The sequence below is a fragment of the Rattus norvegicus genome, chromosome 1, assembly GCF_036323735.1.
Source record: "Rattus norvegicus strain BN/NHsdMcwi chromosome 1, GRCr8, whole genome shotgun sequence".
Lineage (NCBI taxonomy): Eukaryota > Metazoa > Chordata > Mammalia > Rodentia > Muridae > Rattus > Rattus norvegicus.
The window spans coordinates 88587761-88614208 of record NC_086019.1 but is presented as its reverse complement, the minus strand read 5'-3'; the positions used below and the strand labels follow the sequence as shown (position 1 = coordinate 88614208).

Sequence of the window (26448 nt, the reverse complement as noted above, 5' to 3'; positions counted from 1 at the left end):
GGCTGAGAAGCAAGATCCTTAGCACGCAGGAGCCCCCACTCAGTCAACAGAAACGTTTGCTTGTTTTAGTGTTCCAGGGAAGATGAGGTGGAGGTGGGAGGATCCGGAATTCAAGGTCATCCTCTGCTACATAGCAAATTCAAGGTAGCCTGGGCTATGTGACCCCTGGTAGAAGAGAAAGGAAAGAAGGAAGGATAGATAGATAGATAGATAGATAGATAGATAGATAGATAGATAGATAGATAGATAGATAGATCAAGGCACAGTAGTACAGGAGTCATTTCAGAACTCAGGAGGTGGAAACAGGAGGAGCAGAAGTTCAAGACCACCCTCTGCTACATAGCGATTTCGAGGCTAGCCTGGTCTACATGAGCTCCAGTCTAACAAAGTGAGAGACAGACAGAAAGTGTGGGAATCTCAAGGACTCAGATCCAGAGCTCCGGACCAGAGGCACAATGAGCAGAGTGGCGGGTGGGGACCAGGAGCTCCGCCTCTGAGACACGGGTCCAGGAAACCCCTGGGGCGGACGGGTGGCCCCGGGGGCCCGGGGGCGGGGAGGCGGGAGGCGGGCGCCGCCCGGACTGACAAAAGTCCCTTCAGTTCAGTCGGCGGCAGGGGAAGTCCCGCAGCCCGGCGAGACCGCCTTCCCGTGCTGAGCTCGCCGCACGCCCCGGCGTCTCCGGGCGGCCCGATGCCCCGATGCCCCGCGGGGGCCATGGACGAGGGGCCCGTGGACCTACGCACCCGGCCCAAGGGCATCTCAGGCGCCGCGCTGCCACTCCGCAAGCGCCCGCTGCGTCCCGCGTCTCCAGAGCCCGCAGCCCCGCGAGGTCCTGCTGGACCCCTGGACGCCCTGCGCAGCAACTGCGACGTCCCGGCTGTCCCTGGACCCCCTCACTGCGTGGCCAGGCCGGAGGCTCTTTACTACCAGGGTGAGTGGCCTCCCCCATGAGAGTCAAGGCCGGGTGGGGGCCACCTAAGGTCAGCAGAACATAGGACACAAATAGATGGGGTTTCTGGTAGCTGGAACTCCAGGGTAGAAGTTGGTGTCCCAGAGACAGCTAGGAAAGAGGTTGAGAAACACTGGAGCTCAGCCATGAAGGTGCCAAGGGGCTCACCCAGGCAGGTGCCCAAGGGTCAAATGGCCTTGGGGGTGGAGGTCAGAAGACAGTGTCCAGTGGCGCAGATATGGGGTCCCAATTCACTCCAGAGATGCAAAATGGCTGGGAGAGACCAGATGTTCAGGACTATGAAATAATTGTTACTCGGGCCTTGGAAACTGGGGTTCTGGTAAGCAGATTTGGGGAGATGAATAGAAACAGACCTGGGGTCCAAGGAAGCTGATACCGTAGGTTAAAATCTTGGGAACCAAGGTTTCAGGGGGTATAGGGACTGAGAGAAAGGCATTTGGGTCTGAGCACCCCCGTGTTTGGGCCACAACTCTACACGATGACATGAAGAGCCCCAAGGACCCCAATATTTTGCAGACGCGGAGGAGTCAGCAAACAGAGCCAGCATTCTGCAGGCCATTTGCGTGCACTCACAAGTGTTCCTAGGTCAGGTAGCCCTGGGGGCAGGTTTGGGGACAGAGGGTTCTAAGAGGGGGAACACGAGGAGGTTAGAAACTGAAGGACTTAGGTCCAAGAGGAATTCAGAGACCTAGAAAGGTAGGACTTCAGAAAGGGAACCCTAAAGCTGGTCAGAGAGCAGGAAACCAGATACTCTTCTCCTCAACTTTTATATCCAGGAAGGGGCATCCCCTGCAGTAGCTACATTACTATCTGCTAAATACCCCAGAGATGATGAGTTTCTCTGGGCCCTCCAGGGTCTCCAGCTTCTACCTATCCATGCTTCAGCTGGAGGACACTGTGTGACAGGAGGCCTTCCTCCGTCTGATGTGAACCCTGTCCTCCATTTTCCCATCCGTGCAATGGTCCTTCCAACCGTGTCACCCAAAAGGGTTCTAGGGATAAGTTTCCTGACTCTCCCAATGCACCAGACCCCAAGACCCCTATTAGTTCATCATTTATTCTTTCAACTATGAGATTACTCAGTGTAGTCTTATTCCTGAGGTCCCACACTGGGTGGTGACAGGGCTCTCTCTGCCCTTAAGGGTCTTTTCTGCTGTTAGAGGTCAGACATTTGTGAGAGAAGAGATGTGATGTAGAAAGGAATAGAGATGAGGGATGGAAGTTAGGGGTAAGAGATGGAGGTTAGGGATGAGGGATGAGGGATGGGGTTAGGGATGAGGGATGGGGGTTGGGGTTGAGGGATGAAGGGTGCAGGAGTTGGGAAGAGGGGTATAAACAAGAACATTGTCTTAGACCTTGAGGGCCAAGTTTGAGGAGCTAATGGAACCTGATAGTCGAACACTGTATCTGCAAGCCTGTAGTAATCCCAGCACTTGGGAAGCTGAGGCAGGAGGATCTCCTTGAGTTTGAGGCCAGTCTGGACTCCATAGTGACACAATGTTTCAAAGGAGAGGTGGGGGCCAAAGAGAGGGTTTAGTGGTTAAAAGCACTTGGCGGCTCTTGCAGAGGACTAGAGCTTGTTCCCAGCATCCACATCTGACTGCTCACGGTTCTGGGGATGCAGCGCCCTCTGCTGGCCTCTGAGGGGGTCAGGCAGGCCTGTGGTACATACTCAGGCATTATTCATGGGCATTAAAACAGTAAATACAACCTTTAAAAGTAATAACTAAAAATAGATCTTTAGGGTTGGGGATTTGGCTCAGTGGTGCAAGCGCAAGGCCCTGGGTTCGGTCCCCAGCTCCAAAAAAAAAAGAAAAAAAAAAGAAAAAAAAATAAATCTTTAAAAGAAAAGGGACCTTGGGACAGGGAAGATGGCTCCGCCATTAAAAGTATTCACTGTTCTTTCAGTGGGCTTGAGTTCAGATCCCAGCACCCATGTGAGGACTTACCAATCCTTGTTAACGCCAGTTTAAGAGGATCTGGCACCCTCCAGTGGCCTCTGTGGGCACATGCACAAATGTGGCACACACACACACACACACACACACACACACACACACTTTGAAAATAAAGAAATATTTATTTTTTTAAAGAAAAAAATCTCATAGTATATGAGGTGATACAGCTCTTATAAGCCCAGCACGGAGGGGAATGGAGGCAGGGGGATCAAGGATTCGAGGTTATCCTCAGCTGCATCAGGATCATCCCGGGCTACATAAGAATGGAAACAGGGCATCTGAGAGGATGCTAAGACCCAAAGAGAGAGACCCCCTGCACAAAGGCCTGTGGGGTTGGCTTCATCCGGGTCTCCGCTTGTCTCTGCTCTTCCAGGACCTCTGATGCCCATGTACTCTACCCCGACTATGGCCCCGCCCTTTCCGCTGCTGAACCTGCCTACTCACCCCTACTCCATGATTTGCCCCGTGGAGCACCCCCTTTCAGCTGACATTGCCATGGCCACCCGGGTGGATGAGGACGGAGACACGTAAGTGACAGGGTGTGGGAGGAGCTCAGACCTCCGCAACAAGGGGCTATCAGGCTCTGCCGCCACCGCCGGCCAACACTGAACAGCACCCTCTCCTCTGCTCACAGCTTCCTTTTACAGGCAATGGGCACTCATTGGCTAATACGGTTAGAAGGACAGTGACTTTTTTTCTTTTTGGTTGTGGGGGTGGGAGACCGAACCTTGCACATGCTCCGTTCTTGCTGCTCTAACAGGAAGCCACGCCCCCAACCTCTCAGAATTTTTATTATAATCCAAATATGAGAACTATATATCTTTGTTTTAATTTCTTTTACTGTTATTTTTGTATATGGGTGTTTTGTCCCTGTGAGTTTCTGTGCACTGTGTATATATGCCTGGTGCCTGAGGAGGCCAGAAAAAGGCATCGGATCCCCCTGGAAATGGAGTTATAGATAGTGGGAAGCTTCTATGGGTCTTCTGGAAGAGCAACCATTGCTTTTAACCGCCGAGCCCGCTTTCTAGCCCTTTTCCCATTTTTGAGTCAAGATCTTACTATGTGGCCCTAAGTGACCTGAAACTCACTCTGTAGAGCAGGCTAGCCTCAAACTCACATAGATACGCCTTCATCCACCCCCTGAGCGCTAGGATCAAAGGTGTTCTTCGCCACACCCAGCTCTGGGAACTGTTTTATCTGCTGATTTTCTGGAGGTCACACACACACACACACACACACACACACACACACACACGTGAGATGGGAGTCTGGTGTGTCGTAGGTCATGTGTCCAGTAAACTTCATCTAGAGCTCCATGTGGTGGTATACACCTGTAAGCCTCCTTCTGGGGAGGCTAAGTAGAGGCTGGACTAGAGAAAACAAAAGGAGTGGCTGGGGATATAGTACAGTTGAGAATGCTCGCTTGACTAGCACGCAGGGCGGGCGGCCCGGGTCCCATCCCCGGCCCCGCGGAAGCCACTGCTGTTCCTGGATGGAGGGCGAGCCTTCAGGGTCCAAGCACACTCACATTCACAAACTCGAGGCAGGGCTCACACAAAGGGAAGCTCCACTCTCCCGACTTCCCCACGGTCTTGGATAATTTCTGCTCTAGTCCACGTCATTCCTTCATGGTCATGGCCAATTTCCCAATTCTCTGATTTATCGCTTGGCTATCTGCTAAGCCAGGGAGGGTTCAGGCCTGGGCGGAGCATAGCGTGAACATTCCAAGCAGTTGACTGCTGCCGCTCAATCAACATGGGCGTGAATCTCAGCTGGCTGTCTCTCCGTCCTCTCTGTGCCTCAGTTTCCCTCAAGGTTAAAAATAGGAATCCTAAATAGGCACCTTTTTGGAAGAGATATAAAAAACAATGTTTTTGTTTTGTTGCCTAGAGGTCACACGTAGTCCAGGCTGGCCTAGAATGCACAACCTAGCCTGGGACAACTTTGATCCCACTTCTATCTCCCAGTGCTGAGATCACAGACCTGCACCACCTTGTCTGGCTTTCTCATTTAAGTTGAGACAGGATCTCACTCTGTAGCCCAGATTGGCCTGGAACTCACCACGTAGCCCAGGCCAATTTATAACTCATAGCAATCCTCCTGCCTCAGTCTCCTGCATGCTGGGATTAGCATTTGGCTGAAAATACTTCTAAAGAACCCTCGCGTGGGAATTGGTTGGGGGAGGGAGTCTGGAAACCTAGCCAGAATTCAGTAAGTCCCTTGGTGTAGAGAAAGACCCAATAGCTGGCTTGACTGTTGTGGGACCTCAGTTTCTGTTTGGAAACCAGGCCTGGTCATAGACCTTTCAAAACCCTGTATACACAAGGTACACAGAACAGGGCTGGGCAATCAGTAAGCGCTCAATACTTGAGTAGGTACTGTCTGAACTGAGCCGCCCTGGGAAGGCTGTTGGGTACCACGTGAGTTCAAGCAAGAGAAAGTGTCCTTAAAGGACTCAATCAACTCTAGCTGCCTCCCACCCCAGGGGCTAAAAGCTGAGATGGTTTAATTTGTATCTGTCCTCAGGGCTGAGCTGTCGTCTGTGGTCTGGTAAGCAGGGTGCAGTCTCCAGTCCCAGCCCCTCCTCTCTCTCTCTCCCCCAACGCAAACACTTCTGCCTCAGCTGCCGCCTCGGGGAAATCCCTTCCCGCACAACTTGACCGCAGCCCAGCTGCTCAGCCTCCCCCACGTCAGCATCCTCCACTCCTCGCAGCCTGCCCCTCCCGATGCTCCCTCCGACCTTAACCCCTTCCGCTGGGGCTTACCGGAATGGGCAGCGGGCCTGGCCCCAGCTTGCCTGAACCACCAGCCCCACTTCACACAGGCTGGAGGAGGGGAGGGGAAGGCAGGGAAGCGAAGCTGGGCAGGGGACCTCAAGTCTAGATCCCAGAGATTCTGGTCGAGCCTTGACTTCTTGGAGGGCTTGCAAGACTCAGGAAAAGCCAGCGTGGTGTGGCTCAAACGTGTAATACTCAGCAAGTTCAGGAGGAAGGCTAGCCTGGGCTCCAGATTAAGGCCATCTGGAACCCGGAGAGGTCAGAAATGGGAGACTGAAAACCTTTCTGCAAAGGGGACGGGGTATATGCCTTAAAGTCTCAGGGCTGGAACTGGGGTGTGAGGTTCCTCCGTCTTCAAGGGGAATAGGGAAAGAGATGGGGTCCGTGTGCCTGTAATGGCAGCACCAGGGAAACTGAGGCTGGCGGGTGGCGACCCTGTCTTAAAACAAAACGGGAGTGCTTCCATGCATTTTAAAGAAAAATACAGGATTTCAAAACAGAATAGCAGGTTAAACTGGGGTTGGGGTGGTGGCTCAGGGGTCTTGGCCCTCACTTACTAGCCTCCATGTTCCAGAAAGCAAGCAAATTCTCAAACTGAGCCCCGACACGCTGTAATAATCGGAGCTGCCTATGCCTGAAGGTCTGGAATAAAGCCTGGAGCCTTGTGTTCCTGTATCCTCCAAGGGACGTGGGAGAGGGGCCTCTTGGGGTCCTCGTCGACTTATGACAGTGGATCTCTGAGATTCCAAGAAAGCCCTTGGTATGGATACCAGGATAGGGGGACCAGGAACCATCTGAAGGCTGACCCAGTGAAGCTGCCCCAGGCTTGAGAACTTGGGGTTCTGCCTCTCTTCTCCCCCATTGGAAGTGTGGAAGTTTGGATGCCAGGGGGTGACTGGGTAGATCCCCGACTGGCCAGGCTTCCCTCCCCCGGGAGCAGGAAGCCCAGCCCCGCCCCGCAGACCTGTTACTGGAAGTCCGAGGGCTGGGCCGCCCCTCCCGTCCCCACTTCCTCCAGCCCCGCCCCACCCCCTGCGGCCCGCGCGTTTATGGGAACTGAAGCCTGGACGGTTTCTCTGAAATCATTCGCTCCCTCTGCCCTTGCTTAACCCCGCCCGCGACGGGAGGGAGCCAAGCGGGTGGCGCTTCTAAGGAGATGCTGCATCCCTCTGCAGCGAAGCCAAACGGGGAGGGGACTCAGGGCCCGCCCCCCCACCCTCCCACCCCGCCCCTAGCATTTTCTATTCCAATCTGCTTTCCACCTTCGGGATCTAGACTCAGGGATTCGCCCACCATAATCTGCCCCGGCGGCCTTAGGCGCTATTGTGGGAAGGAAAACCAAACTCAAACAGGAGGTACTTTGCCCCTGGCCTTCGCTAGGGAGCACCGTTTGCATTTCTGGCGGTAGGACCCACCCACCACCCCCTCACCCTATTGGACCGCGACATTTCAGCACTTCTTCAGAATAGTGTGGGGAGGTGATCTGTGGATTCTGGATGCTCACTGTACCTGCCTGCCCTGGTTAGTAAGAGGCAGCTGGCAGGTGAAAACGCCATTAATGAGCGTGTGTGTGTGTGTGTGTGTGTGTGTGTGTGTGTGTGTGTGTGTGTTAGAATGAAACCTAGAGCCTTGTATTTCTTAGCCTAGATTCTGCGCAGGGGCTCTACCACTGAGCCATGCCCCCCCCCCCCCGCCCTTAGGATTCTAGGCAGGGGCTCTCTCTCATCGTACTGAAGCCAAAGACTGTTTTGTTTTTGGAGATTAGGTTGCTCGCTCTGTAGATCAGGTTGGCCTCGAACTCAGAGATCCACCTGCCTCTGCCTTCCAAATTCTGGGATAAAAGATGCCATCCTCGCCCTGCTCCAAAAGCATTGTTTTGATGATGGAAGCTCACTATGTAGCCCAAGCTGGCCTCGAACTCCCCGTCATCCTTTCAGATGTACAGCCACTGTGTCTGTCTAGTAAAGAGACTTTAAACGAAGGTCATCCAGGCATGAGAGGATGGTTCAATGGGTGGGCGTTTGGTGGGTCCGTGTGCATTAGAAGCTGATTAAGAGAGTAAATACAGAAGCCTGAATTGCTGCTGCTGCTGCTCAAGTGTAGAGGAGCCCGGAACCACAGCACCCACAGTAAAAAGCTAGAGATGAAATCTCACCACTGGAAGGGAAAGGCAGGAGGAACCTGGAGAGCCACATCGCCTCCGTTCAATGAGATCCACCTCAGAAAATAAGGTGGAAGAGCGATGGAGGATAGTTTCTGATGTCCACACGCTGGTGAGCTCAAACGTGCAAAGGCTTGTGTCCACACAGGTGCACAAAGACACATGCACGTCACACACAAGGAAAAAAAAAACACTATGGCGGAGGGGTTGGTGAGGCGGCTTAGAGAGCAGGTGATCTATCAAACCTGAGTTTGAGTCCCCCCAGGACCAACATGAGGGGAGGAGATAGAAGACCTCTGCAGGTCCTCTGACCTCCACACATGTTCTGACGCCAAAAATAGGCACACACAGTAAGTCATGCAGGGAGGCCTGCATCTACGAATAGCAAAGAAACAAAACCAGGTATAGGGGTGGACACCTTTAATCCTGCCCTAGGGTGGCAGAGGCAGGTGGATCTCTGAGTTCAAGGCCAGCCAGGTCTATGGAGCGATAAATAAATAAATAAATAAATAAATAAATAAATAAATACTGAAAAGTAAAGTGGAGGGTTGGGGATTTAGCTCAGTGGTAGAGCGCTTGCCTAGCGAGCGCAAGGCCCTGGGTTCGATCCCCAGCTCCGGAAGAAAAAAAAAGAAAGAAAGAAAGAAAGAAAGAAAAGTAAAGTGGAGAGAGAGAGAGCATGGGGGAAGACAGCGATGTGTGCACATGCACACACAGGACACATGCTCATCAGGACTTGCAAATACATAAAGCTAAGGGCATGCGGCCAGCCTGTCTCCCTCTGTCCCCATGTACAGATGTGATCCTTCTGTTTGCCCTCAGCTGGAAATGGTTATTCTAGTCTGGGATCCCTCGGAAGAGAGCAGGTGCTTCAGTGGGGAGGGTGCTGAGGTGTCTGGTGCCCCACTGAATGGTGGAGCTAATGTGGCCTTCCTAGATGAGGGACTGGAAGATTGGAACAATGACTGTCCCTGGGCCTCATTGCACCACAGATGCCTCCATCCCCAGAGGACTTGATGCTGAGGAAGTAGCTCTCTCCAGTAGAGATGACTGTCAGGCTGTGGAAAAGGGAAGGCCTCAAGGAGCTGGGAAACGGATCCTTCACTCTAAGGACATTCTATACTGCTGAAGCCAGCTCCAGGGCTGAGACCCACATCCCACATGGTTCTTTCCTCCTTATTTTATTCTGAAATAGGTCTCACCCTGTGGCCCCGGCTGGGTTGGAGCTCACTAGGTGAGCCGGGGCAGCCTCAAACACAGAGATCCTCCTGCCTCTGCCTCAAGAGAGCTGGGATTAAAAGTGTGAGCAGTGGTGGCACAAGCCTTTAATCCCAGGCAGAGGCAGGTGAATGTCTGTGAGTTCAAGGCCAGCCTGGTCTACATGGGGAAACCCTGTCTCAATAAACAAAAAACCTTTTCTCCTTTGACTCCATGGACAGCCCTGGAAGGCTGAACCTGATGTGTGGCGGAGACCTGACAATGAGCTCGCATGCCTCACTTCCCAGATAAGGAAGCTGCAGCCCAGGGAAGGCTGGGGAAAGTCAGGAAGCACCAAGGGTGACCACTGGGATAGATGCCTTTAGTCCCTGCACACGTGTTCTCTGTCAGGGCCTCCTGGGCTCCGGACAGGGGATGGATGGCATCTGGCCCAGTGGAGCCCACATTATTTTGACGGAGAGACAGAAAACGATTGCAAACTGCACAGTAAGCCACAGAGAGCAACATGGAGGCCACTGTGGCAGACGGGAGGAGAGGGCGCACGGGTCGGCCGCAGTGCCCCAGCAGAGGCAGGGGTGAGGGTGGCAAGCCCTGTAGATATTGAGGGAAACTGTTCCAGGCACACCGAAGAGCCTGTGCAAAGGCCCCAGGAAGTAAGTGTGGCTGGTGTGTCCAGAGCAGGAGGAAGAGAGTGTGGAGAGGCTGTCAAAGGAAATGGAAGAGGACAAGATGATTTAGCCCTTGCGAGGCTGAGGCAGGAGGATCGCCAATTTGAGGCCACTCTAAGCTACATAGGTAGACCCACACCCACATTTATGATGTCTCAAACCTGTAGTTCTACCATTCAGGAGACAAGAGGATTATCTTAAAGTTGAGGACAGTCTGGGGCATTTAGTGAGATCAGGGACAGGCTGTGTTATATACTAAAATCCTGACAGGAAAAGAATCCTCTGAAAGCTGGGGGCGTGGCTCAGTGGTAGAGCCCCTGCCTAGAATCCCCCAGTGAGGGGCTGGGGGCGTGGCTCAGTGGTAGAGCCCCTGCCTAGAATCCCCCAGTGAGGGGCTGGGGGCGTGGCTCAGTGGTAGAGCCCCTGCCTAGAATCCCCCAAATGAGGGGCTGGGGGCGTGGCTCAGCGACAGAGCCCCTGCCTAGAATCCCCCAATGAGAGGCTGGAGGTGTGGCTCAGTGGTAGAGGCCCTGTCTAGAATCCCCCAGTGAGGGGCTGGGGTCAGGGAGGTGGTTCAGCATTCACTCCCCTGCTTAGCCAGTAGAAGGATTTTGTTCCTAGCACCACTGAAACCAAACAATATCCAGTTTTGACTAACTCACATGGGACCTGTGATCAAGTGAGCAGTTTGGAGGGGAAAGCATATCTGAAAATGTTCTTCTGGCTTTGATGTGATGGTCTGACAGGCCAGAGAGCTCAGGGGCAGGGAGGTGGGAGTGGGGCCTGTAATTAATGTCCAAGAAAGCCAATTTGGGCTGTCCCCAGCTGGTTAGAAATGACTGAAAGCATCCCACCCAGCACTTTGAACGATGTGGTGACCAGCCCCTAATCCCAACGATTGTCCCCTTGTCCCCTCAGGCCTCTCCACATTGCCGTGGTCCAGAATAACAAGACGGCCGTCTACCGAATTCTCAGCCTTTTCAAGCTTGGGAACAGGGAAGTCGATGTCCACAACAACCTGCGACAGGTGAGGCGGCTGGGAACTGGGGCTTTAAGGTTCTTGTTCCTGGGAAGGAGGGGTCCCCCAGAGGAGAGATGCATGGGGAGCCAGCATCCACATCCTGGGACAAGAGGGCAGTGGAGCTGGGCATGGTGACATATGTCTGTCATCCAGCATTTGGGAGAGTAAATATGAACTGAGCACGCGCAGTGGAGCGCTTGCCTGATCTATACTATGGCAAAGCCATGTCCTAAAAGAAACTGTGGGGCAGTGTGGCTCAACAGGTAAAGGTGCTTGCCGCCAAGCCTGGCGACCTGAGTTCAAAACTCACTACAAGTTATCCCCTGACTTCCACAAGTGCACCATGGCATACACATTCTCACACACGCATACAAAGTAAATACATTTTTTTCTATTCTTTTTTTTTTTTTTCGGAGCTGGGGACCGAACCCAGGGCCTTGTGCTTGCTAGGCAAGCGCTCTACCACTGAGCCAAATCCCCAACCCCAAGTAAATACATTTTTAAAACCAAAACAAACAACCAAATCGACGTGGCAGCTCACTCCTTTGGTCTCAAGAATTTGACGTCATCCATCCTTATCTACATAACAAGTCTGAGGTCACCATAGGCTACTTGACATCCTTCCTCCCAACATTTCCCCCCACCAAAAAAAGAAAGAAATAAGAAAGGAAGGAAGGAAGGAAGGAAGGAAGGAAGGAAGGAAGGAAAAGAAAAGAAAAGCTTTATTGAGGTTAGATTTTGGTTCTGGGGAAGATGCAAGGGTCTCTGACTGTCTTGGTTTGAGAAAGATGTCAGAGGCTTGCATCCATAGATTCAAAAGGCCTGAGGTAAAGGTACAACCTTACTCTGATCCCTCATGGTCACTATTCCCCAGACCCCGCTCCACCTGGCTGTGATCACCACATTACCAGATATAGTCCGGCTCCTGGTGACAGCTGGTGCCAGCCCCATGGCCCTGGATCGCCACGGTCAGACTGCAGTCCACCTGGCATGCGAGCACCGAAGCCCCAGCTGCCTGCAGGCCCTGCTAGACAGCGCAACCCCGGGCTCTGTGGACCTGGAGGCTCGCAATTATGAAGGTGAGTCCCCAGAGAGGATAAGGTGAGGTTGACACCATCCAAGCCCAAGCCGGGGCTTGACTGACTATGGATTCCCCTCCTTCAAGGGCTCACTGCCCTGCACGTGGCCGTGAACACCGGGTGCCAGGAAGCTGTTCTGCTGCTCCTGGAGCGTGGCGCAGACATCGATGCAGTGGTGAGCCAGCGAGGCAGGCGGTGAGGGGCGTGGACTGGCGCACGGAGGTGTGGCTCAGGAGGCGGAGCTAGCGAAAGGCGCCAGGGTGGCAGAATGTTCATGTATTTAAGGCGCTGGAGGCTGGACCAAAGGGAGGGATGCTCAGAGCCTTCAGAGAGAGGTTGAGACACCTGTTCTCCCGCAGGATATTAAGAGCGGCCGCTCCCCACTCATCCATGCTGTGGAGAACAACAGCCTGAACATGGTGCAACTGCTCCTGCTGGTTAGTTCCTGTCTTTGGTTTCTTCCATGTCTGGCGCCAGTCCGGCTGTCACTTCCACCCCTGTCTTGGACCCCATTTTCCAATTCAGACCCTGGTTACTGTTCTGCCTCTGACTCGGATTCTTCCCTTCAGCCTCTCACTTGCCAATTCAAGTTTGGTTGGTTGGTTGGTTGGTTGGCTTTTGAGAAAGGGTCTTACTGTATAGAGTTGACTAGCATGCAATCCAACTCACTCTGTAGACCAGGCTGGCCTCTAACCCAGAGATCCACCTGCCTCTGCCTCCCAAGTGCTGGGATTAACGGTGTGCACCACCACCATCCAGCTCTCTTTTTTGATTGTACCTGGATGTTTTGCCTGCATATAAGTCTGTGCACCAGGTACCTTCAGTGTCCTCTGAGGCCAGAAGAGAGCATCAGATCCCCTAGAACTGGAATTACAAACACTTGTAAGCTGCAATGTGAGTGCTGGAATTCAAACCCCGTTCCTCTAGAAGGCGAGCCAGGGCTCTTAACCAATGAGCCATCTCTATCCTTCAAGTCTACCTTTTAATTTTTGTTTTGTTTTGTTTTGGGTGTCTTGTTTTGGAGACAATGCCTCACTACATAGCCCTGGCTGTCCTGTAACTCATTATGTAGACCAGGCTAGCCTTTAACTCAGAGATCTTCCTACCTCTGCTTCCCAAGTGCTGGGATTAAACGGTATGCCACCACACCTGTCCCATTTTAAAAACCAGATTTGGTTAGCTATAGTGTGGAGGTCAGAGGACAGTGTGTAGGAATCAGAAGTCCTCTCCTTCCATCACGGGGACCCTGGGGTTGGAGCTCAGGTCAGTCTTGACAGCAGACTCCTTTACCTGATGCCGCCTGTCAGCACACAGGGCTGGTTTTCAAATCTTTTAATTTACTTCCTGGGCTGCCAATTTGTCCGTTCCTCCCCAGCTGCCCTGCCAGCCTCGGCTTCACACTGGGATAGCCAGACTAACCCTGCTTCTGGCTTTCACCCTCTCTCTGCCCTCCCGCACTAATTCCATGTGCCGTTTGGAACCATGGACCATTTCCTCCCTTGCATAACTGGACGGCAGTCTCTCCTAGAGACTGGGAGAGTGTGGCATTCTCCTAGCTTCCCTCCTTGGAGTCCTATGCAGCCAAGGCTGGATTTGAACACACTTTTTAGCTCAGGTCAACCTTGAACTCCTGATCTTCATGAATTCACTCTCCAAGTGCTAGGATTACAGACCTATGTCATCTTTGACCAGCCCCATGTCCAGAATCTTTTCAGGGTCTGGCTGCTGGAGTGAGCCCCAGTTGTGATCACCTGTCCGTCCCCTTCACCTAACTGACCCCAGGCCAAGTGAGGCCACTGGCCCACGTGGCTCTTGACTCGAATTTCCCCGTCCCACAGCACGGCGCCAACGTGAACGCTCAGATGTACTCTGGCAGCTCGGCTCTGCATTCCGCGTCTGGCCGCGGGCTTCTGCCTCTGGTGCGCACACTGGTGCGCAGCGGGGCTGACAGCGGCCTCAAGAACTGTCACAATGACACACCCCTCATGGTGGCGCGCAGCCGCAGGGTGAGAGCACAGGGCCGGACACCGCCGGTGTGCGCAGGCCTGGGGAGGGTCGTGAGCTTAGGCCGGCAAGGTAACAAAAGTGCCTGGAAGGGAGGCTGTTAGGGGAAACTGAGTCACAAAGGAAAGGAAATGCCTGCACATCCTTACCTGAACACTTTGGTCGACAGAGGGGAGAGAGGGAAAGAAAGAATGAATAAAGGTTGAAATGGCCTTGGGGTGACCTACATTTTCCAACAGGTCATTGATATCCTAAGGGGAAAGGCCTCTCGGGCTGCTTCAGGGTCACAGCCTGATCCATCCCCAGACCAAAGTGCCACCAACTCCCCTGAGAGCAGCAGCCGTCTCAGCTCCAATGGTGAGAGTCTGCAACTGGGAGCCTTCAGGACCCTACAGGCAGTTTATCTGGCTTCTCCTTGCCCTAACCCTGATCTCCCTCCACAGGCCTCCAGTCCTCTCCGAGCTCCTCACCCTCGCTGTCTCCCCCGAAGGATGCTCCAAGCTTCCCCATGACTCCCCAAAACTACTTCCTTCCTGCAACATCTGCACCTGCCTTCCTGCCCTTCCCAGGGGTCCTCCGAGGCCCTGGCCGGCCCGTAGCCCCCTCCCCAGCTCCAGGAAGCAGCTGAGACGGATGGGGGAGCAGACCCGGACTCATGAGGAAGGGCTTCCCTGCCCTGTGGAGACCACTCTTCTGGAAACTGTGAGGACCTTGTTCTGCTTCCCCCGCCCAGTCTTCGGGACCAGGTTTTGCACCAAGGCACATGCACATACTACTGAGCACAGATACTCCCAGTTGCGCCCATTGCCCAGGACTCTAAGCCCCATTTAATCTCAGGCACGAAGGTTCCCTCTCTGGAATCCACTAGATATTCGATTCTTTGAGTGGAGGAACCAAAGGACAGCCCCTCCTCTGCCATCCTCTACCCCGACGGACCCGGAGGAACAGAGGGGATTGGGAGGACATTGATCACGATGTAAATTATTAGGTTTGGGTCAGATTTCTTTTGTAATAAACTATTTTTGTATCATATTCCTTGCTTTGGATCTGTCATAACCAGGAGTGGAACCAAGGGCTTGTGGGTGCAGGCCTGCTTGCCTACTGAGTGACTTTGTAGCATATTCTGCTGGGGGAAAGGGCCTGGGACTGGTAATGGCTTTGGTGGTGATGTGAGTTACTGGAACATTGTGAGATCTTCCTCAGGGATGCTGTAGGCTTCCAGAATGTTCTGGCTGTGAGTGTTTCTGAGGAATACTGCAATTTATGTGCAATTATATTACAAGTATAATATATATACATCTAAATAATACACAATATTAGTATATTATGTGTGTATGTTATAGATTACATAATATAATAATATATTATACAATTATAGTATACTTATATATTAGTATTTCTTTTTTTTTTTTTTTGGTTCTTTTTTTCGGAGCTGGGGACCGAACCCAGGGCCTTGCGCTTGCTAGGCAAGCGCTCTACCACTGAGCTAAATCCCCAGCCCCTAGTATTTCTAATACATACTTATAATCGTAATTGTTTGACCAAGCCAGCTCAGTCAGTCAACAGGTCCTCCAGGGCAGAAGCAAGGATCAAAAAGAAAAAGACAATCAGACAACACTGTAGCATGACCCTAGGTAGTTCTGAGGCTGAGGCAAGTTTAAAATTTTCCAGTCCACTTTTATATCACTCTGGGTACAGACAAAGAATATGGTCAGTCCTTAATGCATAAACAAAGTGGGCAAGGAACAAGCAGGGCAAAAATCAAGGCAATAAACAAAGTCCGTGGTCACCATGTCTAGGGGTCTCTCAGGGTGATCCAGACACAAGGAATACAATACACTCCTCAGCTGTATTTGTCTTGAGCCTGCTTCATTGTCCCAGCCTGATATCAAATTCCTGCCGAATTCCTAGAAGCGGCCCCAAAAGTTCTCCACATCTCCCCTTTTTTATTTCATAAACAAGACTGCGCCTGACTTGGGTTGTTCTGACAAGAATGCCTTCTTTACCCATCATGGAATATGCATTATTAAAAGCAATGCACTTCTGTCTTAGGTTGGTAAGGCTCTGTGCAGAATCTTACCCATCATTGGCTGCCAGCCTGTTAAATTAATGATTCCATCTGGGGATTCATTTTTACTTTCAAGCCATGTATTTTGGCAGCTAACATATTAGTGTTGTTAAAGGCAAGCTTTATCACACGGGCAGGAATAAAAGTATTCCCAGGACAGGAAGGACCAGCATGACCAAGCTATATAGTCTATCCTTGACCAAGATGGAAATACTGACCTCAGGCCATGAATGATTTTATCACCAGTATCCACAGCATCAAGACTCAGTGGAGCAGCATTCCTTAAATTCATAATCGCATTATGCAAAGTTAAAACATCCAGAGAGCTGTTAGAATTATGCAAGATACTCTGCGAGTGTCTTTGAACTTTTTCCCAATTATAGTGACTGCCACTGTAAATGTTAGAAGTGACACAAATCCATTAGTAATTTCCATGACACTCCAGGTGGCCTCTTACTCTCAAATTCTGAAGCTCCTCTTCAATAATGTGAGGAACAGAATCATGAAGAGCACTAGCCCATTGTTCCAAACACCTGTCTAAATCCCTTGAATACTCAGAACAGCAGTAACGTTTTATCTAAATGATTAACAAAAGTAGCCGTCTTAACTTCTTGTGTCAAAGCAATTACAGAAGCTGTGGTGCTAGCTATTAGTGTAATCAGAACTGCTGTACCAGCAATGATCAAGCCCACTGCCCTCTTGCTTCTGCTTAAAGCCTGACTCACTTCTTCCAATATTTGTAGCTTTTTTTTTCCCATAATACCAAGGTCTCGTGATACAGGCAATAAAACAAAAGCTGGTTCACAGACCACCATAACAGACATGCCGGATTTCAACACAGTAAACACATTTAAAAGGTGTACAGTCAACACAACTTACATTAAATACTGTAGAAGACACAAAAGTAATTTCAACATGGCCAATTAACAAAAGATTAGGAGCTTTAACACATGCACTCATACTGGTTTGAAATCCAGATCCTGTCCCAATTCTGTCTACTGCTAACATATCTTCATAAAGAACCACAGCCAGGGCTGGAGAGATGGCTCAGTGGTTGAGAGCACTGACTGCTCTTCCAGAGGTCCTGAGTTCAAATACCAGCAACCACGTGGTGGCTCACAACGATCTGTAATGAGGTCTGATGCCCTCTTCTGGTGTGCCTGAGGACAGTGACAATGTACTTATAAATAATAAATAAATAAATCTTTGAAAAAAAAAAGAACTGTAGCTAACTTCCAAATATGTCTCTGAAAATGTCCAGAATCAGACTTATTTCCAATATCGGATTGGTTTCTTTTTTTTTTTTTTTTGAGAATTCTATGGAATATTTTATTCACTCATAGATCAAGATTGAAAACCAAATATAACATTAAATATGCACAAAATATCATAGGTACCTAGCTATCATTGTATAAACAAACCAATAAAGGAGAAAATAATATAATAAAATTAAAATATGAAATAATGGTTGGATTGGTTTCTAGACCAGTCCATGATTGAATTAGAATAACTGGTCATGGGGTTGGGGATTTAACTCAGTGGTAGACCCTGGGTTCGGTCCCCAGCTCCAAAAAAAAAAAAAGAATAACTGGTCATATTAAAGGAAAGAGAAGAGTCATTATAATTTCTCTTTTTGATTAATTTTTGAAGGCAGTTTCCACAGTCTCCATGCTCTCTATCCCACAAGGTCTAAAACCTCGAGGCAAGGCAGCTTGTCCAGTCTGGGATACAGGGAAGCAAAGGTGGGTCAGGAACATACGTCCAATACAGCTTCCCTGTCACCATTGTCAGGGCACTCGGCATCAGCATGTCTCACCAGTCACTCTGGCAGCTAGCACGCTCCTGCAGCATCCTGCAGAAAAAACACAAGCGTGCCCTCTTCCCCATATTAATACCTGATCAGGCCCATGCCATGTGCCAGTAAGTGGATCCTTCCATTTCACCTAGGCAGAAGTATGCTGAGTTGTAGCATGCCATAGACACTTAACAGAGAATTCCTTGACACCCAAATTTTAAAATTTTTTAAATAAATAGGATATGATTTAATTGTGTGGTGTATGGGGATCTACCTCCCTCTTTTTTATTTTATGAAGGTATTATGTCAAAGTTCCACAATACCTTGTCCTTGTTAATTATAAGGAATCCCAGTAATATGGCTAATATTAAATTGTCTACAAAACATCTCAAATGCTTGACCGAAATAGTCAGTTCCATTATCTGTTTTAATCTGATTTGGAACACCAAGCATAGAGAAACAACTTAAACAATGACTAATTACGTTTTTAGTTGCTTCTCCTGTTAAACCAACGAGAAAGCCTGAGAAGGTGTCGATAGTCACAAGTAGATAATTTAATTTTCCAAAATCAGAAATATGGGTAACATCCATTTCCCCTAATTGATTAGGATTACCAGCATATGTGGAACAGGAAGAAACTGAGGACATTCAGGACAAGTCTTTACGATTTGACAGGCACATTCTCTAGAAATACCAAGTTGTTGTCTCAAGCTATTACTATTTTGATGATGCAAAGAATGGGATTGCTTGGCGAATTGTTCCCTGTAAGGTCTATGATCTGCCTGGAGTGGAGATCTGCTGTGGCATTGCCCTTACTAAGGGGTCTGAGCAATCCAGTGTGAGCTCTTAAATGTCCTATAAAGTAACAGTTCATCCTCTTTTTTTTTTTTTTTTTTTTTTTTTTTGGTTCTTTTTTTTCGGAGCTGGGGATCGAACCCAGGGCCTTGCGCTTCCTAGGCAAGCGCTCTACCACTGAGCTAAATCCCCAACCCCAACAGTTCATCCTCTTAAATTAAGTTATATTTGTATAAATAATTGCAAAATTTGAGAATTAGCAGTATCTTTAAAAAGGAGCAATTTCAAGCAATTGTAAACCACGAGCTATATATTGGCTATTAGTATACAAATTAAAAGCTTGATTTTTTTCAACATTTCAAAAACAGTGGCGGGGGCTGGGGATTTAGCTCAGTGGTAGAGCGCTTACCTAGGAAGCGCAAGGCCCTGGGTTCGGTCCCCAGCTCCGGAAAAAAAAGAACCCCCCCCCCAAAAAAAATCAAAAACAGTGGCTACAGCACGGAGTTCAATATTTGTGCTGAAGCAGGGGGGAACTCAAGAGAATGACATACGCTGCCTTCCCATTAAACGAGCCGTCTGTAAATACAGTAAGCACATTTCCTATGGGCTGCATGTGTAAATTTATAGGAAATACAAAAGCATGTGTAGAAGAAAATTGTAACAACTTGTCTTTTGGATAATTATTATCAAATTTGCCTTAAAATTTTGCACATACAATAGGCCGAGTATCAGTATTCTGCAATAATCAATTTAATTGCTGTTTGGAATAAGGTTTGAACATTTCATCAGGTTCTTTCACAAAACATTTTCATGATTCTATCCTACAATTCTGTATTAACACAACAACAGCTTCATAAGAGGGTGTTAAAACTTTTACATTAAAATTTTTACATAATGTAGGGCTATTAGCCATTCCTTGAGGCAAAACTTTCCAATGATATCACTTCATGGACTCTCCAAAATTACAAGCAGCCTCACTAAGTGCAAACCTTTTACAATCACCAGGATGCAAAGGAACAGTGTAAAAACAATCTTCCAAATCCATATTAATTCTATATGCATTTCCTGGAGCGGCAGCTGGAGTGGGCAAGCCCGGCCGCAATGACCCCACAGGTTCCATAGCCTCTTCAACCCTTCGCAAACCCTGCCGCAGTCTCCACCCGCCAGAGCCTTCCTCCCAATTACAAATATGTTTGAGTTAAAATCCTGAGCCTGTGATAGAACTGCAGCCAATGGAACACTGGCAGTTCAAACACAACCTTCAAGTTTCCCTTGCAACACCAGAGCACAACCACAACTTTGGAAAGCAAAACTCAACTTCCACCAAATAATCCAGTCTCCAAAACCAACACCAAATGCACGACCCTCATGCTACAAAGTTGGGCTGCAGGTTCCTGCACACGAACGCACCACAATTCAGGCTCCAACACCGCACCAAAGAGACGCTGCCCTAAATCCTATCTTTTACAAGCCTGGTTTCTAGGATAAGAATTATGTAAATGGGGCTGGAGACATGGCTCAGTGGTTAAGAGCACTGACTGCTCTTCCTGAGGTCCTGAGTTCAATTCCCAGCAACCACATGGTGGCTCACAACCATCTGTAATGGGATCTGATGTCCTCTTCTGGTGTGTCTGAAGACAGTGAGTGTACTCATATACATTAAATAAATAAATCTTAAAAAAAAAGAATTACATAAATGATTACCCAGTTCAGAGGTAGCATCACCTACTGAACCATCTCACCATCTCCAGTCAGCCCCAGTTTTGCTTTTTGTTTTAATTTTGTTAAGTTTTGGGGTTTTTTTTTTTTTTTTTTGGAGACAGAGTCTCATGTAGCACAGGCTAGCCCCTAACTCACTACATGATCAAGGATAAAACAGAACTCTTGACCCTCCAACTCCAAAGTCCTGGGATTATAGACTTGCAGACACATGGCAACACACGATTTATTTTTATGTGTGTATATGAGTTTATAGGAGCCCTGTAGGGCCAGAGGGTGTGAGATCCTCTAAAGCTGGGGTTGCAGCTGACTGTGGGCTTCTTGGCGTGGGTACTGGGAACCAAACCTGGATGCATCCTAACAAAGCAATGAGTCTCAGCCACTGACCTGTCTCCAGTTTCTCTGCTGTTGTTTGGGGAGGGGAGAGGTGTTGAGACAAGGCCTAAATGTGTAGCCCAGGCTGGAACTCACGTGTGGATCAGGCTGGCCTTGAACTCACAGATATCCTTCTGTCTCTGCCTCACAAGAGCTGAATTTAAAGGCATGAGCCAGCGTTCTGCTGTTCTTGGTTTTGTTGTGGATTGGGGAGGAGTCTCACTATGTAGCCCAGGCTGGCTTGAACTGTCCATCCTCCTGCCTCTGCTCCTGAATGCTGATATTACAGGATGAGGCTCCACGCTTGGCTGAAGCTTTGGATGTTTGCGAGGTCTCTATTCAGCCTAGTGATCTGAGAGACGTGTGGGTTTGTAGATGACTCCGTGGTATGACGGTGTGCCCCGGGCCCCTAACCTGGTGACCGGGTGTGTTTGGCGTGTACTTAGGCCCCTGTGCCAGTGTTTCTGGCCCTGCATGTCCCAGTAGCCATCCGACTTGGAGCACATACTTGTTCTCTGCAGTTTTGACAAACAAGACCCAGACCAGGGGCCTTCAAATGAGGAGAAGGTGAGCCGGCTCACTCAGCTCGCTCAGCTCGCCCAGCCCTACGGTGCTGCAGCAGAAGGACCACAGTTGAAGATCAACCTTAGCTACATGGGGAATTCCAAGCCACCCTAGGCCTGCATAATAAGACCTTGTCAAAAATACAAAACAATCAAAAAATTTAAAAAAGGGGAAGAGAGAGAGAGAAATGAAAAGACAAGAAACAAAAATTTGTCTTCTGCCCTGGAGGGCAAAAAAGTTCTGAAGTCTGTCACAGGGTGGTGCTCCCTCCAAAGCTCTAGGGAGGATTCATCCTGAAAAGAAGAGGGGGGTGGTCCTCCAACCTGTGTCTTTGTAAGGCTGTGTACCACTGTGTGCCCACCCACCCTAGAAACGGTCTCTCTCCCTCTCTCCGTCCCCCTCCCGCTCCTGCTCTTCCCCTCCTTTCTTGAAACTCTCAATGTAACCCAGAGTGGCCTTGAACTCACAATCCTGCTGCCTCCCCGTCCTGAATTTTGGGATTACAGGCTGGGCCACAGTACCTGGCTGACAGCTGGCTTTGAGGCGGTCTCTGAGTGGTACTGTCCAGTCTTTGAGCTCAGAGGAATGAGAAGATGGCGTCTGAGGTGAGGGCATAGCTGAGGATTATGGGGCTGGTGGACAGGGAGTTGAGCCGGGGCGGGGCGGGGGGGTGGTCTCTTTTCCACCCAGCAAGCCCTAGGATCACAAAAATGTGCTGCTGTGCACAGCCACTGTGGCTTTAATTCCAGGGTTGTGACAAAACAACACCCGAGCCCCCAAACAGCAGTTTAGCGGGGCTTGCTGGCTCAAGCCTATAATCTCACAGCTCTAAAAGCTGAGGGAGAAGGACAATGAGTGGAAGTCAGCCTGGGCTACAACAGTGACGCCCTACTGCGAGATATAGGAGGGGCTGGAGATAATTCAAGAGGTAAAGAACCCCTGCTGCTCTTCAAGAAGACTCAGGTTCGGCTTCCATTCCCAGTACCCAATATAGTGGCGCACTACACTTATAACTCCAGGTCCTGAGGATCCGGTGCCCTCTGCTGGTCTCCATGGGCACTGCATGTGATGCACAGAAATTCATGCAGACAAGACACAGACAGAAAAACATGAAGTAAACTTTAAGAAGGCCGATGTGGTGGCGCATGCCTTTAATCCTGGCACTAAGGAGACAAAGGCAGGCAGATCTCTGAGTTTGAGGCCGGCCAGCCTGGTCTACAGAGCTAGTTGAAGTTTAGTCAGGGCTACACAGAGACAGAACTTCTGTGACAGAACTTCAACCCTTCTCCTCCCTTACACCCCCCCTCACACACACACGAAAAAAGGAAGGGTGGAAGGAAGGAAGGAAGGAAGGAAGGAAGGAAGGAAGGAAGGAAGGAAGGAAGGAAATGGAAGAGAAAGGGAAGCAAAGCCCGTGTGGTGGTGGGCTTATCCCTCCCAGTAGGCAGAGGCAGGAAAAGCAATGCCCGTTCAAAGTCCAGAAGTCAAAACTAAAGCATTTCTGGCCAGATGGCTTGGAGGGTAAGGGCACTTGTTCCCAAGCCTGAAGCCCTGAGTTCACTCTTCAGGACCCAGGTGGATGAAAGAAAGAACCCACCCCTATAACTTGTCCACCTAGACCTACTGTGGCATTGTTCACACACATGTGTACATACACACAAAATAAACCAATGGATACAACAGAAAGTTAAAAATAATAAATAAATGTTTTAAAAAGGACCCCCAGAAAGTCTATGCCCTTGTTCTTCAAAGCTACAACTCGTGCACTGTATACCTTGAACTGTTCACACTGCCACACCTAAGCATGCAGGGAAATGTAGTTTTTGGTAAGAAAGAATTTACACTTGTTTAATTGTGGGGCTGGGGCACAGGCCTGCCTCTGTGCACATGTGAAGGTCAGAGTGTGCAGCACACAGCCGATGGCTGCCTTCTTCTGCTGTGTGGGTCCCAGGATCAAATTTAGGGCGCGGGGCTTGGAGACAAAAGAAACATAGTTTCATCTTAGAAGGACACACCCAGGTGAAACTCACAAGTTCAGTTTGTAAAGGTAAGGAAGTGGATTTGGTCCCACACAGAAGACTATCACACCGAATCCCAGAATCTGGAGGTGGGGGCAGGAGGGTCAAGGTTATTGCTGCTTAAACTTTGAGCTCAAGACCAGCCTGGGCAGGGGGCTGGAGAGATGGCTCATTGGTTAAGAGCACCGATTGCTCTTCCAGAGGTCCTAAGTTCAAATCCCAGCAACCACATGGTGACTCACAACCATCTGTAATGGGATCCAATGCCCTCTCCTGGTATGTGTGAAGACAGCTACAATGCACTAAAAAAAACAAAACAAAACAAAACAAAACAAAACAGGTTAGGCTACATGAGAAGCCCCCTCCCAATTTCACAGGAGCGAAGACACCAAGCCTGTCACACCTGACCAGAGCTCTATCCACAAACATCTCCTCCAACATGGCCAAGGTGATATCAACACCCCTACCCTTACTTTCCTTGTCTCTGCCATGGCCATGAGAGTCAGAGCTCAGCACAGCGGCTGCCCTGCAAGCTGGAAGCTTCTACAAACTGCGGCTGTTGGAAACCGGGGTTCAATGGCTGACCTTAGCAAGCTAGTTCCCTAAAACAAAGGATCTGGCCTCTCCAGGCCTGGAAATCCCCTCTCTGGCCTCCCTGACCTTGAGACTGAGCATGTGTCCTTCCATGTCCCCAAGATAGGCAAAGCCAGAGGAGACAGGGCAAAGCCCTATGTGGGAGTCTCCAGCATTGAATATTGGCGATGGTCTCAGCAGGCTGGGGCCACATCCAAAGTCATGGCTTCCGCCTTCCTCGTGGCCACCGGGCATTGTTTAAAAATGTCATTGGGGAGTTGGAGAGATGGCTAAGTGGTTAGGAGCACTGACTGCTCTTCCAGAGGTCCTGACTTCAATTCCCAGCAACCACATGGAGGCTCACAGTCATCTGTAATGGGATCTGACGCCCTCTTCTGGTGTGTCTGAAAACAGCTACATATGTACTCATATACATAAAATAAATAATAAATCTTTTTTTTTTTGGTTCTTTTTTTTGGAGCTGGGGACCGAACCCAGGGCCTTGTGCTTCCTAGGTAAGCGCTCTACCACTGAGCTAAATCCCCAGCCCCTAATAAATCTTTTTTTAAAATACCCTTTGTTTCACTATCCTGTGCATGAGACTGTCTGTGTCTTTGTATTCCCACGTATTTAGTGGGATTTTAGAGATTATTTTCATTCATGTATACATGTGGGTGTCTGACTGTGTGTTGCATGTGTGCGTGAGCCCAAGGAGCCTGTGTGCTCACATACAGTCTCGTAAACCCAACCTGCATTCCACAGACCCCAGCACCTGCTTGGAAGGCTGAGGTACAAGGATTTACTGCTCAAGCTTAGCCTGAACCACAGGGCCAGACTTCATAGAAAAGCAGAGAACGGAGGGATAGGCAGGAAGGCTTGGGGGGTTGAAGTCCTTGCTTAGCAAGCTTGACAACTAAACTCCAATCCTAGAAGCCACACAAAAAGAGACAAATTCGGGCTGGAGAGATGGCTCAGCAGTTAAGAGCAATGACTGCTCTTCCAGAGGTCCTGAGTTCAAATCCCAGCAACCACATGGTGACTCACAACCATCTGTAATGGGATCTGATGCCCTCTTCTGGTGTGTCTGAAGACAGTGACAGTTCTTATATATAATAAATAAATCTTAAAAAAAAAAAAAGCCAAATTCTGGGCCAGCAAGATGGCTCATTAGTAAAGGTGCTTGCCACTAAGCCTGAGGACCTGAGCTCAATTCCCAGGACTCACGCAGTAGTAAGAGAGAAACAACTTCTGCAGGTTGTCCTCTGATCTCCACACACAGACAGATGGAGATCGGTGGGGGTGGCGGGGATAGCAAACTGGATGCTGAAGTGTATGTCCGTAATCCCTTCATTACTAATGTAATGCAGGGTGGGAGCCAAAGTCAGATGCCGCTCCTGGAAGCTCGAGATCACCACCTAGCGGCAGTCCGCAGCACAGCAGCCGAGACAGGACACTCTGCCTCTGAAAGATGAGAATCATTCCTGAAACTGGACACACACACACACACACACAGAGATCGATAGATAAGAAAGGGAAAGGAGAGGAAACTGAGGCACAGAATGGCTTGCTGAGTCTTCGTTATTTCTGTGTGTTCTCTTTTACGTCGTTTAGACAGGGTTCAGCAAGTTTTTGACTGTTTTTGGTTGATGCTTGTTTGCTTGTTTGTTTGTTTGTTTGTTTGATTTTGAGACAAGATTTCTCTGTGTAACCCTGACTGTCCTGAAACTCCCTCTGTAGACCAGGCTGGCCTCAAACTCACACAGATCCCCCTGCCTCTGCCTCCCAAGTGCTGGGGTTAAAGGTGTGCACCACCAATGCCTGGTGTAATATTTTCTTTGTAAAAAAATAAAGAAGAAAGTTCTGTCTATAGAATTTCTAAATCAGGGCCAAGGAGATGGCTCAGTGGGAAAAGACATTTGTCATGAAGGTAAACTGGGTTCAGATCCCACAAGCCCATGGAAAAGCCAGATGTGACAGCACTCCCATGTCACCTGTCACCTGTCACCTGCATCCACTCACCCCATCCATAACACAGACACAACTTAATATATTTTACAAGGATGAAAAAAAATTGTTCAGTCTTCACTCACCTGAGGCCAGTCTGGAGTGAGTCACCCTGGTGTGAGTGTGTGACTTACTCTTCGGAAAGAGAGAGGGCGAGAGCACCAGGCTAGGCACGGTGGGTACGCATGTCATGCCAGCACTTTGAAGGTGGGGGCAGGAGGATTAAAAGATCAAGGCCAGCCTTGGCTATAAAGAAAGTGTAAGGATAGCCCATGCTCCATAAGGGGGTGAGGAGGAGACCAGTGGTGGTGCCCCACAGCAGAGGCAATCAGATGTCTGTGAGTTCAAGGCTCCAGGGTGATTCCAGGACAACCAAGACTACACAGAAAAACCCTGTGTCAAAAACAAAAGACAAAGAAACAACAACAACAACAAAAACATTAAAAAATGGTGGGGGGGATGGGTGGGACTAGCACAGGAAGAAAAACTGAATTGGGGGTGTGAGGAAGGGTTTAGTTTATGACTCTGTTTAGGGTTGGAGCCAGAGACATGGAAGTGTGGCCTCAGATCACAAACAAGGGAGGCAGAAAGGCTGTTCTCAGTGTGCCCTCTAGTGGTCAGGATCAGTTCAGGCCCTCATTAAACCCCTATGGAGGCCTCAACCTGTGCACAGGGCACCA

At 49.6% G+C, this 26448-nt stretch overlaps 1 protein-coding gene across 1 annotated transcript; it reads left to right on the top strand.

Annotated features, from left to right (window-relative positions):
* Positions 1 to 653: 653 nt before the first annotated feature.
* Bcl3 (BCL3, transcription coactivator) lies at positions 654 to 14888 on the top strand. The gene is made up of 9 exons (NM_001109422.1): positions 654 to 932; positions 3303 to 3456; positions 10672 to 10780; positions 11649 to 11853; positions 11940 to 12028; positions 12213 to 12290; positions 13692 to 13859; positions 14097 to 14214; positions 14301 to 14888. The coding sequence occupies exons 1-9, from the start codon at positions 692 to 694 to the stop codon at positions 14483 to 14485; spliced, it is 1347 nt and encodes a 448-aa protein (NP_001102892.1). The 5' UTR covers positions 654 to 691; the 3' UTR covers positions 14486 to 14888.
* Positions 14889 to 26448: the final 11560 nt, after the last annotated feature.

Bases quoted from the DNA above. Each gene is read 5' to 3' on its own strand.
- Bcl3 (NM_001109422.1), top strand. From the start codon at position 692: ATGCCCCGATGCCCCGCGGGGGCCATGGACGAGGGGCCCGTGGACCTA. The intron at 10,781-11,648 runs GTGAGGCGGCTG...ACTATTCCCCAG, and splicing joins TCCACAACAACCTGCGACAG to ACCCCGCTCCACCTGGCTGT. The intron at 13,860-14,096 runs GTGAGAGCACAG...ATTTTCCAACAG, and splicing joins TGGTGGCGCGCAGCCGCAGG to GTCATTGATATCCTAAGGGG.